This window comes from Ischnura elegans, chromosome 4 (assembly GCF_921293095.1).
Source record: "Ischnura elegans chromosome 4, ioIscEleg1.1, whole genome shotgun sequence".
Lineage (NCBI taxonomy): Eukaryota > Metazoa > Arthropoda > Insecta > Odonata > Coenagrionidae > Ischnura > Ischnura elegans.
Window position 1 is genome coordinate 89,147,590 of NC_060249.1, and position 17,717 is coordinate 89,165,306.

The 17,717-nt window shown below is 38.1% G+C and overlaps 1 protein-coding gene across 1 annotated transcript in view; it reads right to left on the bottom strand.

The window, feature by feature from the left end:
- The window catches only part of LOC124157750 (protein trachealess-like), a 712,144-nt gene that overhangs the window by 505,759 nt on the left and 188,668 nt on the right, over positions 1-17,717 (bottom strand). Inside the window, exon 3 of the mRNA XM_046532749.1 lies at positions 8,536-8,583. Within this exon, the coding sequence (XP_046388705.1) occupies positions 8,536-8,583 (48 nt within the window). The remainder of the gene's footprint in view (positions 1-8,535; positions 8,584-17,717) is intronic.

Consider the following 17,717-nt stretch of genomic DNA (forward strand, 5'->3'; position numbering starts at 1 on the left):
CTTGGTGATTTTAATTTCGTGCGGGAACGAAACTAAACCCATGCCTCGTATTTTCGTTTCGCTCCAGATCGAAACGTAACATTTCGTAACGTTTCGTTTCTCTTGCCAACCCTGAGTTTAACAATAGCGTGTTTTCAATCTAAACATCATCAAAGAATTTGGTTCCCACTGGCATCGGCAGATCAGGGTCAAAATTTCCTGACATAATATTTCTCCACCATGTTCCACCTTCTACCACTATATTCTCTTCCACCCACCAGGAGTTTCTTCTGCCTACTTCGCTAAAACTTCCCATAGACGAGAAGAAATACAAAAATGGAATGGAAAAGACGGCAGAGGTTGAGATAGAAGAAGAAAATACGCAAATATGTTGGAAAAGAAGATGCGCTTAGATTGGCGGTCAGGTGGAGCAGTAGCCTCGGCGGTGGAGGAAGAGGGCTGGGTTCGGGGTTGGCATAACAGCCGAGGAACACCGGGAGAGGGGAAGTGGTGTGCAGCCTAAGAACGGGGAAATCGCAGCAGGGGGAGAAACGAACGATTGAAAAGGGGGAGAGGTGGTCAAGGGGATGAGTCGGGGGTAGCAAGGACGAAGGATGCAGGGGAATTTGCATTTCCAGAGCGGAGGGATCGGAAAAATCGAAAAGAAAAGGAATTTCCGACGAAATGAGAAAGGCGAAAAGCGGAAAGGCAGCGACCAGCCAGTCCCCCTTATTTTATGGACATGCCTCTCCTTAAAGATTCCCTTACTTGGGAGTGGATTTTTGCCGCGGAGGACGAGAAGAAAAAAAATAACTCGAGTCCTAAATGGACACGTCTCCGTAATTATGATCAAATATTTTCCTCCGCACCCGTCCATAGAGTGAACACATTTTCGCAACTGTTTAAGGAACCTGTAATGAAGACTATTCTATTCGAAGTGCTGTCGTAAACATTCTCCCATAAGAATGGGAGTATATTTATGCGAAAAATATTGTCAAGGATTAAAACAAAACGTTTTTTGTAAAAAAATAACTGGTGCCAAAGAAGGCTACGCTTAATGCAATTACTTTCACATATATAAGATATCTGAATAAAATAGATTATTTTTAACATTATATATCAGAGATCATTGTGACTGTGATCTAAAATATCCATTTTATTTTCCATAATTTGAAGATTAATTTCAAAGCAACAGATTAGGTTCAACAGATCAACAGTGAACAAATTTTATGAGCTCTCAAGGAGCCATTATAACTATAAACATAAGCTAAAAAATGGCGTTAAACGTAAAATATCTATGGCTAGGAAAGGAAAATGGCATAGTATTTACTTTGAACTTCCAAAGACACTTTACTTTACCAAAGACACTTAACTCCACTTTAATTAGTGGAGTTATTTAGATGGCCATCCAATAAATCCTTTTACGTGTTTTCTTTCTTATTATTGATTCCTCAATTAATCTTGAGGTAAATATCCATGCTAAATCACATGTAGCCATGGGAAATAAATCCACAATGTTTTATGCTAACAGGATTGATAGTTCAGTTCTGACTGATCTTAGAATGAACGAATGAAAACTAACCTCTAGATTCTCTAGATTGAAACACAGCATGAGTTCCTACCACAAAGAGAGGCCAAAAAATGTTATATTTTCCATTTGACGATTAAATATACCTCTGATCATTTGACCAATTTTTCCTGAGGAAAGCAGCCGATGGTCAGGCTTGAGAGTTCGCGGATTATACACGTTGCACCTTGAGGGGGGGATAAAGGGAAGAGGAAAGGGAGGAGGCGCCGCGGTAACACAACTTATCGGGCAGAAATTGTTAAGTGAATCTAAATAAATAAAAACAAGCATAATAAAGTTTTATTTTCTAAAAATTCGACAATTTTTTCGGGCTTTTTGTTGTCGGCATGACTATGTTTGATAGGGTTACATTTATAATTAGCACTGTCCGGCGATACCTTGTGGAATTGTTTGATATCCATGAGAATAAACTATGAATGGTAAATTCAACACAATTTTATTTAAATATCATGATTTATATAAATACATAGAACGAGGAAGGCCAAAATTTGTAGGTACCTTGATAATGACACTACGTGTCGAAACCGGGTCGCTATTTAAATAAAATTGTGTGGAAGTTTACCATTCATAGTTTATTCTCAGGGTCACATTTGTCCACAAAATATCACAGAGACCTGTAGGTTACCAAATATTTTGGGCCATAACCTGTAGAATACGAATATATTTAATAAATATTCATCGCCAAAAGTCGAAAATTTGACTCATTAGACAGCTTGTTTTCGATTTGGGACCAGTGTGCGCCACAGCGCATATGGGTCCTACGGCGCCATAGGGATAGGGACAGAGGAGCAAGGAGTGGAATGGGAGAAGGCGTTCGAATCGACAGCAAAATATGAAGAAAGGCAACCCGAAAACCAAAAATCCAAACCTCCCCCTTAATCAAATATTTGGAAATATGCCTGCCACCATAGGCGGATCTAGGGGGGGGGGGGCACGTGCCCCCATTCCCCATACCCTTAAAAAATATGCATGATATTTAATACGGTACCGTTATCATTGCGTTCGTTTTGTATTACGGGGTGCCCTTGTGGCCTGCCACCCAGTCCCCGTAATAATTGAAATTGACTCAAGATAAAGAAAAGGAGGGAGGACGGACGAAAGAGAGGTAGGGGGCGTGGCCGAGGAGGTGGAGGTCACCTGCACGACGTCTCGGCCACTCTCGTCTCGAGAGAGAAAAGGAGAAAGAGTTGGGATGAAATTACGAGGAGGAGGCATGTTATGGACGAGACGAGGACTGATGGGGGCGGAGGGCGGTGGGGGGAAAGAACGATCTGGACTTTGACCACGGAGGGAGAGGGGCTGGAGCTCGCGCAGAGGAGGGCCAGTTGCAGACGGCGTGGGCCGAGGGAGGAAGCCCCCGGGGAAAAAGAAAGGGTTGCGCGAGGGAGGGAGGGGTCTCCTCCGCCCACGTGACTGGGTTTCAGAATTCGGCCCGCGCGGCGGCAAGATAGAGAAAGGAAGGTCCAGCGGAACAGAGGCAGGGAAAGAGGGGGGGGGGGGAATTGCAGAAAAGGGGGCGAGGGAGACAGGAGGTGGGGGGAGAAACAATAAGTATGGGGGGAGAGGATGAAAAGGGGGTAAAATAGGGAGGTAAATTCAGTAGCGGATGCAAAAAAACTCACGAGGAAGGCGAAAACAAATCTTAAACTACCTTTACTTTAGTGGTAATGACAAATAATTAAACCACATGCAAAGTTTTAACAAGTTTTATTTAAACTGATAATACGCATATGCAACATGCCATCTTATCATAAGTATAAAAAAATTGCAATTGTGGTTCTGCAATGTTCGGCAATGCGGGCGGCACCGTACGGGAGGGATGGCGCCCCCCATTTGTATCCGTTACTGGGTTAAGTAGGGGAAAGGGTTACGAAACATGAAATGTCCTAATAAAATTTTTTTATCGAAATACCATATTTATATATTTTCTTAATTTTTCACATTCAGCATTTCTTCCAACTTACAGTGAAACAGAACATGATACTAATTGATAAAATTAAGAAGTTTAAAAAATAAAAAACAACAAAACAGAAGAGACAAGATTGCAAACATGAAAATAAAAAAATCAACGAAAAAATGAAAAGTGATGAGGTGGAAGCCTAGTCCCTGCATAAGATGATCACATACAGCATTTCTGCCAATTTACAATGAAACAGAGAAATGATAATAATGGATATAAGTAGGATGTTTAAAAAATAAGCAGCAAAAAAACATAAGAGACAAAATTGCAATAATGCAAATAAAAATATTCAATGAAAATATGGAAGGGGAAGAAGGGGGGGCCTACAATTAAAAAGGTTAGTTTTTACAGATATATGGGACGTAGTAAGGTTGACGAAAGAGTCAGATGAGAGCCGGAAAGGATCGACATTATCTGGTAGAGAGTTAAGAATTGTGGAGAGGCGGTAGGAACGTTTGATAAGAAAAAGTCTGGGAACAGGCAAGTGGAGAAAAGAATGGGAACAAGAGGAACGGCTAGGGACTCGGACATTAACGAAGGAAATTAATTCAGGAAATGCGCCTAACCTATTTTATGGTTGTTGAGTGCTGTTGATGACGATGACTCATAATGCAGATCCATGGATTATCATTATAACGATCATAATAATTGTGAACTCTTTGCTGGAGATTTTACGTTTGAGACCTTTAATTAGGTTGTGGAGTGTTTATCTTACTTTTATCTTGATTTTTCTAGTAAGTATTCTGCAAACTATTCTTTTATCACATTACTGGCATCGGAATTAAAATCCGAAGTGGCCTCGTGCCTTTAAGAACGTTAGTGTAAGCAATTTTGTCACTATTGATTATGTAATTTTTATTCAATGGGCATTGAATTTTAAATACGTATTTACATACGTACAAGAGAATCGATGGAATATTAAATGATCGTTGCGTGGAGATTACGCATTCTCTTGGCAAAATTTACATTACTTCTCTCAAATATCTTTCTTATTAGTATTTACCAAAGTAATTTGGGGGATATCAAATCAAGAACTCATAAGAATTGTGACACACAGGATTGGTGCTTCCGAGTGGAAAAGACATTAAAAAAGTAGATTTTCCATAACCCTATATTTATTTTAAGTTGTGCTACTATTACTTTTCATCTGAAATTTGAATATAGAGGCATCTGACTCGGATGTCGTTTTGGTATGCATTTTAGTGAGTGAGTTATTTACCAAAAAAGCAAAAATCAACATGCAATCAAACACAATTTATCCGAAAACACAAACTGATATGAATATTAATTTATTTCAAACAAATTAAGCTATTTCTACCGTAATTTATTATTTGATTAGCGTTTTATTGATGTCAAAAACTGAAAAATCTGGACTCATTTTTAAAATTACCTCTCCCGGTCAATCAGAAGGCTGTCTGCTTGACGACTTCTTTTCTAGACACTAATGACTTTGAAATAGAACCTACCATTTACTGAATAAAAAGATCAGACCTATAATTCTTCAAATTTTGGGTTAGAGCCAATCCAAACATATTATTCAAGTCTTCCACTCCTTCGGCGATATAAAAAACTCTAAGAATTAGATAATTAAAGTGGCGGTGGGGATTATTTCCGTTGCTTGAAAATAAATCAAAAAATAATAAAATTACTTGAAAATTATCGTATTAATATCATTATAATCGGACATTGTGAGCTAATAAATAGAGCGTAGGCTTCTCCCCCATAGACACGGCTCAAATATGATGTCGATGCGATACAAATAACCAAGCGGAATACGACAGTAGCGTGAATGATTGAAGAAATTGGTATTAGTATTTTTCTAGCCAGGAATGCAAGGGTGCCTGATAAAGTTTGTAGACGGAATATATAGTTGAAAAAAACTTGAAAAAAGGGGCATAGACGATTCATGAAAGTATTTACGCGCTTTCTATTGCATAACTAGACAGAGAAAATCACAGTTAGGTACTGTAACTTAGCCATTTTTACCGTACGCTGTGAATTACCGCCAAAGTGTCTCCGAGCCTAAATATGCCAAGTATCATTGGAAGATTAACTTGAAATATATTTTAGACTAATTAATCATAATCAAATTATAGAAAGCAGAGGACTACGGGACAAATTAAGTGCATGTTAGTTAAACTTTCTCATTATCAATCAAATAAACTTAAACATGCAAGAAGATATTTTCTATGTAGGCACTGGAATACCAACTTGAACAAACAGTAAGCGCACGGCCACAAAATTTCTTGGCAAGTAAACTGCATCCGTCTAATCTACTGCTATTATTCATAATAATTATGACTTTGAACTTATTAAATTCTCTATTCCTAGTTACAAATACTTTCACTGATAACATCATCATTCGGTACTATTAATATTGGTATGGATCGTAAATAAAAAGTTTCCTATTTTACGTAATTCCAGCGAAACTACTTTTACTCAGGAATAAATGAATGTGGAATTACAAAGCTAATATCAGGGACATATAAAACTTTGCGAAGTGAAGCCTGAGCTGAGTAAGTGTATAGTGCCGCTCTAAATATTATAAAGAATTCGACTTCAACGCAGTGCACACCATTAATGTCAGCCCTATGATAGATACAACGCAACGAGGTGTAAGATGAGAGTTCAGACATGCCATCTCCTGAAGAAGAGGTAGGCCGTCAAAGTTTCAGTAATTAAAGTTCCTCAGGGTCTAGTCCATTAAATTCAGAGAGCATAACCTTAATTGCTCGCAGAGCGAGAAAAACTGCATCTTCCCGAACGTGATCGACATCTCTGACGCGAAAAGCCCTAAGTCGGGGGGGCGTTGTTCCTCTGAACAACGTTACTTCCAAGAATATGGTCATTTTATACAGTAGAGATGATGGAAGCCAGTCTCGAAGAAAGATTGTGTTTCCAGGAACAGATTCACTATGGCTACATCAAGGGGGTGAAAATTTCTTTTTAGTGTACATCTCGTTCCCTTTTACCAAAACAGGAAATTCAATTTTTTACCCCGTGAAGAAAACGACGCAAAGAAAATACGTCGCCACGATCATGTCGTTCCGTCTCCGAAAGAAAGAAAGCTTAAATTGCTAGGTTTTCCACCGTCTTTGTTTCCTATGTTCGATTAATAACGGTCGACGCTCATTGTGGCTTGTCCACAAACGAAGCACGAACTGGGCGTACGAGAATAAACTGGTATTGCTCGAGATTTTCTCAAGCACCTCATTCCAAAACCCGGAATTCACCATGCGGAACAGAATACATATCGTGACTAAATTAGGATGTAAATTCGAAATTGCTGACTTTACTGAACGCGACGGAAAGACGAACTTCCGCATTGGTCAACTCTCAAATTCGAGAATTTTCATAATTGTACTAAACTTGTACAGCAGCAATTGCAGAGAAAACAGCTTAAAACGTTCTCAGAAAACAGGTAAACATAATCTCATCATCCTAGGTATTACCATTAACTAGCATTACATCATATTTTACTCTGCCTATGATATAAGACCCTAGATGACCCATCGGCTATCAGTAAGCACCCGAAAAGTCTCCTTAGAGCCACAAGTCGAACGCGTATTTTTCACCGAGTGCAGAGTCGTGGTACTTCCATTGCAACATTGACGAGGAATTTAATAATTCTTTTAATTAATTATTATGCCATTAGCCCCATTATTCTGCATTTGGCTTAGGACATACTGTCTAAGAATTTGGTAATAGACGAAATACAGACGAAACCAATCGACGCCATTTCTTCTGAAGCCTCCACATTAACTTTAAGCTGGTAAATTTTTATCCGGGAATCATTTGGGACGGGAATGATCAGTTCTGTATACCGAGCAAGAAAAAATAACGAGATAAAAGACTGTGTGACAAAAGAACGGAAAAGACTTAACGATACAATCTAATGATAGATGAACAATTAATTCTATAAATATCAACCAGCCATCATCGCATAAGACAGTCAAAAATATGGATTGCCGTTGAAATAGCCCAAATGTAATTGCTTTGAAGCGGAAACTTCTATATTTTCATGCTCTATCACGGCTAGAGTAAGAACTGCTGGGGATATATGTGATCGGTTTCCAAAAACGTTAGCGTTATCATTAACTTTATTAGTTGAGAAATCAATAAAAGGTATTAAAATTTGACAGCTTTAAGCATCTAATGCCTCAGTTTTGGTTAACATGAAAATAAAAAAAAATTCAGCGGCCAGTAACTATAGTTTGCCACTGATAAAACTGCTATCTACGAAAGAGGTATGATACGATGAAAACACGCGATACTCAGGCCGTCAGTCGACGGCAGGAGCTTGCCGAATAAGAAACGCGGGCATCACCTGTTGCATTGAATACGTACAGAAAATCGGGGTGAACAAATTCTTCAAACTGGGAAATATATTATCTTTCAGTGGATAAGTTTCTATCAGCCTTGCATAATCGTTGCATGTTTTCATTTTTTAATTATGAAAACATTATGGCTTTCGGCAATAATGTTAATAATAGGGTCAAACTACTAGAATGCTCAGTTGAACAATGTGAATTTAAAAATCCAATTTAGTTTGGAATATTCCATATTAATGCATATAAAACGCTCTGGTATAGTCAAACTCTGTGATTCCATACTCACTTTTGTCCTCAAAGCAGCAAAATTTGACACCAGCTATCTCCATTTAAAAATCGCCCGCTTGACACTCCTAAGCTTAGAAAAATGTTTTGACTGAGAGTCGAGCAATGGAATGCATTGATTCTCGTGAAAACCATCTGAATGATAGCCTAATGCTTACTTAACCAATACTAGATACTTTCTTGCGTTCCATAGAAACGTAAACCAAATGCTTAACAGTGACCACTACTACCTGGCCTGGCCTACCTGGCCTGGAACCATTTTTCAAATATCCGCACGGAACGGGAGGCATTTTTCTTATCAATGCATATTTATAATATTCCCCTTTATAAATAGGAGAATTATTCCTTTTTCGTGCTAAAAAAAACTAATGTAACTTACAATTATCACTTACCGTGTATTGACTGAAGTCGGGTTGCCAACCTCGTCCACCGATGGCTTCCTGCAAATGCAAATGAAGAGTTTCAAAAAAAGTAAAATATTTGCTAAGAACTACCATAATTTCTGAGATGAAGAATGGAAAATTTTGAAACAATAGATGCAATATTTACGCCTACCTGTTACTCACGTAATTAAATATTGTTTTCACACGACCAAAATAATACGGGAAAATAGTATTAAAAAATTCCTGATAGACACTCAAAAAAATTATATAATTTTATGATGAATCACGTTTGCTGCACAGCAACTTATACTGCTTTCTTTTCACAGTATCTTTGATTGGTCTAAAACAATTGACAACAACAAAAAACGAATTGTAAGCAATTTTTGGAGACAAAATTTTTATTACCTAATAATTTCCACAAATCTCTCTCATGTGTGTGTTTAGGACAATAAAAGTAATAATCCGTCAGTTTATCATTTCAAACTGTAATTATCTTACTTAAATAAAAAATAACGCTCAAAAAGAGGAGCAAGATACTATGGAATGGATTTCGTTTTCAACTGAAATCATGCCAAAATATGAAAGACTGTCATCACAATCGAGATTAAAATCCCAAGTGATAAATTATTAGGAAATATTAAGTAGGCTGATGCAGCAAAAGCGATTTACAAAGGCAAAATTTCGACACGTATTGCCAAGTCCTTTTTGGTATGAACGCAATATATCTTACTCCAGAAAGCTTCTTCCTTAGATGGCTCCGTAGGCTTTCACAAAAGATGAACTGCCTGTCGGTTTCCAAATAGAGAAAGAGAGCCATTGTGAGTGATATTCCATCTTGGGTGACACAAAAAGTCGTGGTATGTCCTATGACATACAATACCATAAAATCACTAGTACGGAGAAAAAATGCATAGAAACTATTATTTCTCATAAATTTATTAAGTATAGTTGCCCAAAACAATCCCATAAATTTAGTGTAGAGATAAAAATAAATTATACAAACATTGTCAATAAAAATATCAATAAAAGGTACGACAAACCACTGATAAGAATGAAACTAAAATGTATAAAAATCATAACACATCAAATAGGAAAAAAATCTGCATAAAATGATGGAAAAGGAACTCCTAAATGCGATCGTATCATAGCAATTGCAATGAATAGCATGGAAGAAAGTAAATTCAATTTGGTTTTATGTTTAGAAAGCATAGACTATAATTATTTAGTACTCAGGTGCATCATGTAAATATAACAGTTTTATTCAAGCAGAATAAATGGACGAATTGATCACTACAACTGGTTTTTTTTCTTTCTGCAGGAACAAAATCTGTATTGATTAACGACCAAAATGAGTAAATATCCATAATACGGTAACTAGACAGAAAGTCACAAGAACTGCTATAAATGGTCTTATTTTCTATTTTTTATTCCTACTTTATTACCGGCCCTTTCATTCATACTTTATTACTTAGATTACAAGGGCAACAATACATTTACAAAAACATTTTCGCTCAATGGACTCTGTGCTTAGAAAATATCATGGGTGCAACACCAATACGTTTAATACGTCTCCCAACGGTGCAAATAATTTTAGAGCGTATTAAATTAAGTAATTATGGAAGTCAAATGTTTTAGGCATTGAAACTCGGTGGGTTGATGATTTATGATACCCCATAAAATTTCAACTCTTCCACCAATCTTTTATTTGTGGAATCGTACTTCTCTTCGTACGGTTAAAAAAATTAACATGAACTCCTCCTCGAAAGCCTTTGAACTTATCAGTTATTCCTAACCTAGCACTCATCAATTTCCCAAATTTTATAATAAAACCGACTTTGAGGTTTAAATGGATCACTAGGTATCCTACCTCTTATTTTCCAAACGTTATATCCCAAAGAAGAACAAATGGATAATTTGGTGTGATCATTTAAATATTGTAAAATATTGTATCCCAATTTTCATCACAGAACACTTAAAATCTGAGAATAAGTGATCCAGGTATCCTACCTCTTATTTTCCAAACGTAATTAGCCAAAGAAGAACATATGAATAATTTGGTGTGATAATTTAAAATACTGTATCCCAATATTTCATCACAGAACACTAAAAATCTGACAATAGGTGATCCGAGCGAAAATTTCGCACTTACATGTGCATTTTGTACTATTTTCATTCTTTTTTGTCAATTCCCGTTGATAATTATTCTTGAATACTTTCAACACAATATTTTTGTTTATTCGTGATACACACTACCTTTTAAGTTCCTTACAAATAATTTTTAACATTATAGCTTAAGTTACGTTTCTTTGGTTTAGTTATGGATTTCATGGCCTTTTAAAAAAACTGTGTGGAGTCGATACATCTCCAGCGAGTAATCGACATGGAAAATTCTAAAGAATTCAGTCAAATTAATGGGTAATTAGTGACGTTTGATGTTAAGATTATATTTTTATTCAGAAGCCGGTTATTCAACGTTTAAAATGATACTTCATTTATTACTGTAGGTGCAGTATTAACGGAGCATATACGGAATGACAGAAAAAAAACCTTTCTGTAATAATATTTATATGATTTGTTGCTAAGACAACTTCCATCGTCCAGCTTAGGGAATACCTAAGAAAAATCAGCAGTCTTTGGAGTGAGGTAACTTTCTTACGTTGGTCAGGGATAGTGAGCCATGACGAGTTGATTTATCACGGACCAGTCCTACAATTCATCGGCTCTGTATACCATTACGAATGGGGCAGTCAGCTGTTCTCGGTGGCGCAGGAACACAAGCTGAACACTCTGACCACGGACCGTGTCGCTGTCACCATAAAACTTAATTCTATGTTCGAACGATCATATCTCGAGACTTGGGTACAAAAAGGTGACATTTTATTTAGACTTTATTACTTCTTCGTCTTAATAGAAATGCTGGTTTGCTTAAGGCGTACCTACTTTAGCAATCTTTTCAGTTTAAATTGCATTCATACCACATTATTATGGCAAGATTAAAAGCAAAAATATTTTGCACTATTGTGCATTCATTTTCACGAATGACACTTCATTTATCCATGCGCATTCAGTTCATCATGTGTCTGTGAAAATAATGGCCAGCAGAACCACAGACTACGCGTTCGGAATCGATATTTTTTCATGCCAACTTTAAAAAAAAAATAAAGAAGTCGCGAGAACCACACCAATTGTTTGTGTTTTTCTGCATAAACGGGCCTTGTTTGCTGAAAAAAGATGGAGGAAGGACTGAAGATAATTCAATAATAACTGGAAAATACGGGTAGATATTCCGTGAATGAATTGTTTTTCAAGTATACCGCTTGGTAATCGGATTAACGTGGATATGTATTTTTCGACACACGCTATTCACCTGCTCACTGAGAGATAGTTCATCATGTGTCTGTGAAAAAAATGGCCAGCAGGTGTAGCGAAACGTAGGGAGCAACCTGAATGAACGGCTGAATACAAAAGTTTGAAAATTCGCCATCACAAACCGCAAAAAATTCAACAATTAAATAAACAGGCGTTTGGTTGGTCAGTTTCGATGGCAGGACAAGCTCATAAGAAGTAGTTTCTACGGTATGTAGTTTCATTTTGAGGAGAAATTCAGTGTCCCTGACAGTTATATGCACACATTCGTCAGACAGCGACTTAAAATTCTGCTGCAATAAATGTTGTTTGCGGAGAAATTGTCAGTGGAGTATTACATAAAATCGACTAATTTCATTGCAATGAGATTACGTACGAACAAAACTTATTGTCGAACGTATCATGGTACAGAATCTATTCAATTAACATTAAAGCAATAAAAGGATCCGAAATCCACTGAAATGATATTATATCAAGAGAAAACGAAGCAAATAAAATTAAAATAATCATAGCTGACAGACCGTCGAACAACGAGAAAATATCCTCATATTAAGATTATCAGAGCGTACGTAAATGATCAATACACAGAATTCAGAAGAGAGTGCTTTCTTTTCTACATGAGCACGTAAAACCTCTAACTGCACCTGACTGGTTACATTCGTGATTTCATGACTAGTTTTCCCGTGAGCAATTAGTAACAATTTACTCTACATTTACATTTGCTTGATAAAACTATTTCGTAGAAAATGGGGAGAAAAGAAGAGAACGAATATGGTTGGCAAACTAAACGTGGAACCGAAAGAAGGCGAGACATTACAATAAGTCGCAAAATTTGATATTCTTGACTGGGGAAGAAAAGGCATTGAAGAACTCAAGTACGGAAAAAACGGCAGAGGAAAGTCTCAGATTGGTGGCAAATTGGTGGTGCAACAAATAATGGAGGATGCAAAAAAGAATTAAGAAGTATACTCAAAAGATCAACTCAATGAAGAGTTGAGTGGAAACATGCGTCTAACCAAACTCAGTTTTGCTGACCTATGATGCGGAGAGGAGAGTAAATTAATATAGGACGAGACACGAATATACTTAGCTCAACCACCTGCCCGTCAATGAGATCCACATTTATGACCATCACCATAGCATAGCTAAACGTTTTCGGCTTAGCTTTGCCGAACCACGAATTATGAATATAAAATTCACTGTGTAATTACGTTCCACTCTTACAATTTTTTAATGACCATGGTTTCGAAACTTATGACATTACATTGCCTTGATAACGGCGTAAGAGTCTAAACCATAGTTATAATGAAATTGAGAGGGTGTAACCCCCAAAATGAATTATATTTTCCTACCACCACAACGATAAACGTCTAAGGAATGGTTTTCTGATCCAAAAAAACCCTATTTTTTCATGAGCATGGGGTGAGGAATTCGGCACAAAAATACACCAGCTTCAATTCACCTTTCATGATGTCCCGGGTAGAAAACCCCGCCGCCTCCGTACGGTCCTGTGTCCAATCCACGCCCACTGGGAACATCCAATAGGAAAACTCCCCCAGCGCCCATGCGGGGCTCAAAGGAGCGACTCTTAAGCATGAGGTCCATCGCGAAAGGCCACAATTCGCAAAACTGGATTCGCAGTAGGAACCCGTGTCGATGATGACGTCGGATAGAATTCAGGGGAGCACCTCCTCATAAACACGAGTCATTTCAATCAGCCCAGTTTGCACGAGGGATTAACGCGATGACCATATTTCAAGGTGCGCGTTGAAAACAGGGCATTGAAAGGTAAAGATGATCACAGACTCCTACGCAAGTGAACAAAGAAGGAAGGGCTAAGTGGATAAAGGTATACTACAGTATTGGACGGAATAAATGTAACAAACTGTTGACACTTGTGCAATGTGGTACCAGCGGCAGACCGTCATTCGGCATTCTCTCAAAATTTACATGTAAAACACTACTGTGTACTCTTCACCCTAACGCATATAGTACAGCCTCATCCCAAAACACAGCCTAACATACGCTTATGTCACAGTAAACGATTCCCTTGTCTGACGGATAAAATGACACTCCGATCACAGCCGTGACACTGCACTAGAAGAAGCTCAAGAAAAATCCACACAAGACTTAACAAAACAAATCTGTCCCCGTCACAGTGATAGCACACACTTCGGAAAACCATCCTTGAATATAAACAATGGATCATCAAATGAGCGAAGGATCCCCCTTCTTCCAAATCTGGCGAATGTCTCCAAGGATTTCTATGTAACTCCCAGATTCCAGAACATTTGCTAACAAGAACGAACTTTGAGGAAAAAATCACTGTGATGGTCCTGAAGTTAATAACTGTTTAAAAAGAAGAATATAGCCGGCATGTTTAGGGTCACATTGGTGGCGTGACAATCGCCATGGCATAACTTTGGGTCATTAGTACAGGAAACTAGGGTATCACTTATGTCAAACGTATGGGCTATATTCGTCAAAAAATCACTGGGCACTTTCGAACACCACCAAGCTCGTCCGAACAGACTGTCGCATGGACATGACGATTGCGCATGATCAGTCCTTTGGCATGGGCACGACACAGCACAGTGGATCACCTCCCTGTCCGTGGAGAGTCCGGGGCGACAACAGCACAGATCGCCAGAGGGACACACTCGAAGCCGCGCCCGACCCCAGAAGGCGACGCAGAAGACGCTCCCAACAGTTGCCGGCTAAAAAGTCTTCGAGGGAACGCTCGCGCGTGGCTTCTACGATCCGTACAACGCATTCCCCGCCTGGATACGACATTCGACTAACGCCATGCGAAGAGGAGCTCCTCCAACCCTTTCCCCCTCTCTTCTCGCCTTCTCCACTCCACCACTACATCTTCTCCCCCTCCCCACTCTCTTCCTCCTCCGCCATCCTTTGGGACCGCTCTCTCAGTCAGTAGACAACCTCCTTCCCGGGCGTTTAGCCCTCTTCGACGGTTTAAAAGAGGCGGCCGTGGAGGACCTCATCCTCCGCTTTCAAATGCGAGTATTTCTCGCAGCCTCTCATTCCATCTCCAGTGTGTGTCTACTTCTCTCACAAACTCGGGAAGTAAGGGGAAGCTTCACTCCGATTCCTCAGCCTCGCCCCTTCACTTTTTATCCATGCCCGTCCGGTGTTGTGATTTCCAGAGAGTGATAAATATTGATATTATTCAATAAAATATCAATTATTCAATTCTTCAGCCAAACCGCTATTGCGTTAGGCTTCACTTTTTTCAACAGCACTTCGGTGCAGAGATTTCCAGTTTAATTGATATGAACACTCTTCAATAAAATATTAATTATTAAATTCTTCAATCAAACTAGTATCTTCCGCGGTCGTAACCAAACCACTATTGGCGACTTGGCTTCACTTTTTTCAACAGCACTTCGGTTCAGTGATTTCCGGTCTAAATAATATGGACATTCTTCAATAAAATATTAATTATTAAATTCTTCAATAAAACTAGTATCTTCCACGTTCGTAACCAAACCACTATTGGCGACTTGGCTTCACTTTTTTCACCAGCACTTCGGTACAATGGTGCTGAATAATAATTCTTTTCCATTTTTCCATTTCCTACAGTGAAATAAGCATCAAACACTCATTCCTTCAATAAAATAAGAATCTTCACAGCCATAACCGACCCAGTATTCTGTTCTCTTCAGTTGTTACATTGACCCGTTCCGTTCAGTGATGCCCAATAAGTAATTCTCTCGACACGACAAAAAAAATTTTCAATAATATAAGTAACATTCACATCTTATCCAATTTAAGCGGCTCTTTTCGAAGGGAAAAACCGAATCAACCTAATGCTTACTGAAGCTAGAATGAAACAACTAGCTCTTATGTGCTTCGCATATCCATTCACATACGATATGGACATGGATTTATATGAATATGAGTGCTTTTATCTTTTGATTGGAATTTTTTTTGTAACCCGTATGCCCCTGCACAAACTCGCGAATAGAGATTAGATATAAAACAACACTCTCGGCGCTCTGTACACGCACAAGAATAGTAAGTCATAAAAAGTGAGGATTTCATCCAAAAAATTTAAAAATATTTCTAGCATCTTTCGATCACTTAATACTTCGTACTGTCAGGAAAAAATATTTAACATTCCCTTATGACATCGAATGATCGAAAGATATTCATCGATTACTTCCACTAAACGACCAACAGTTTCCATGAGTAGCTGTGTCCGATACTCCTTGGTCTTCCACGAATCGCAAACATCTCAGGAAGTTATGGGAAAACCTGCGGAGGATGAGCTATTCATTTCTGTTTAAGTCATCGAGAGACGGAATCCACTGCTCGTCTACAGCAAAACCAGTGGATATGTAGCAAATTCTATGTCGTTTCCTGACCCTGCAGAGCCCATAAACCGCTTCCAGCACTAACACCATCCATTCCATCGAGTTTTTCTCACCCTAGGAATGCCGACAGAATTAATGAAATCAACACAACACTCCTGTTTTCAGAAAAGAGAGACTGGATATTCCAGCGGCATTTTTTCATGATAAGATATAATTGACTCGCTCATACGCTTCCAGGCAAATTTTATCAATGCAGAATTGATAATGGCACATTTACACAGCATTATCATAAAAATCAAGCGGGACTTCACAGCCAATACACGTTAACAACACTTATTGGTACCATTGGCGGTAAAATAATGGAAAGATGGCCTTAAGTAAACAATTTCAAAATACCTAAATAAATATTAAATGAATAGGGTAGCCGAATATGGTTATCCCAATATTCAAAATATAAATAATGGAAAATAATGGTAAAATAATGGAAAGATGGCCTTAAGTAAACAATTTCACAATACCCAAATAAATATTAAATGAATAGGGTAGCCGAATATGGTTATCCCAATATTCAACTAAATATTGAAAATCCACACGATGAAGCATTCGGATTGAGGACATACGGCGGATTCATTGGTAAATTATAGCTTTGATACACTGAAATATAAAATTTCAGAAGCTTCTTAACAGCACCCGATGAATGATCCTGAAGCCAGATATTTGTATGATAAGAATAGTTATGATGATCGGACGCAATAGGCAAAGGTTGTAATTATGGTAGTAAATCCACTAGACTATATTGGTACTGATGACCGCTAGCTCCCATTACATGATAATATTTCTTTCTTCATTGAAGCAACTGGTTTGACCCTTTTTGAACTATCCGTAAATCTGGCTCCCATCTTAACACATACTGTTCAAATCTATTCCTTGATAACAGGTTTCACCATCCCGTCAACCATTTGCACCATTTACTAGCCGTCTTCTCATCTTACACTTTACGCAAGAAAAGGTTAAAAATATTACGTAAAAGTTGCACAAATTCGATGAAAGATTTTGTTAAACCGTCAGCCCACACAAAATCCCTCGACACATTCCCAAAGTCTTCCTAGCATAAGCGTGTGATATGGAACACCAAAGTATAAGATGATTGAATGCAGATTTGATGATGCGAAATACAAGGTCTTCTAAAAATCAATGTGTACTAACAGCATATTTCTTGATTTAAAAACGTAAAATTCGACCCTGATATTAAAGAGAAGAAGGCGTTAACCACAGCTCTCCAAAGACTTGGACTCCACCAAATTCTCCTTTAGAATCAGCGGTAAAAGGTAAAGCAATGGGGATTGGAACGATTGGGGAATCACGCATCATTCACGAATGAAATTTTTAAGCTATCTCCACTTCTAAAATTCTTAATTGAATCAAAACTCTTCGATTTTACGAAGAACTGGTTGTTCAGACTTCCTATGCCAATGTAGAGTCCATACGGGA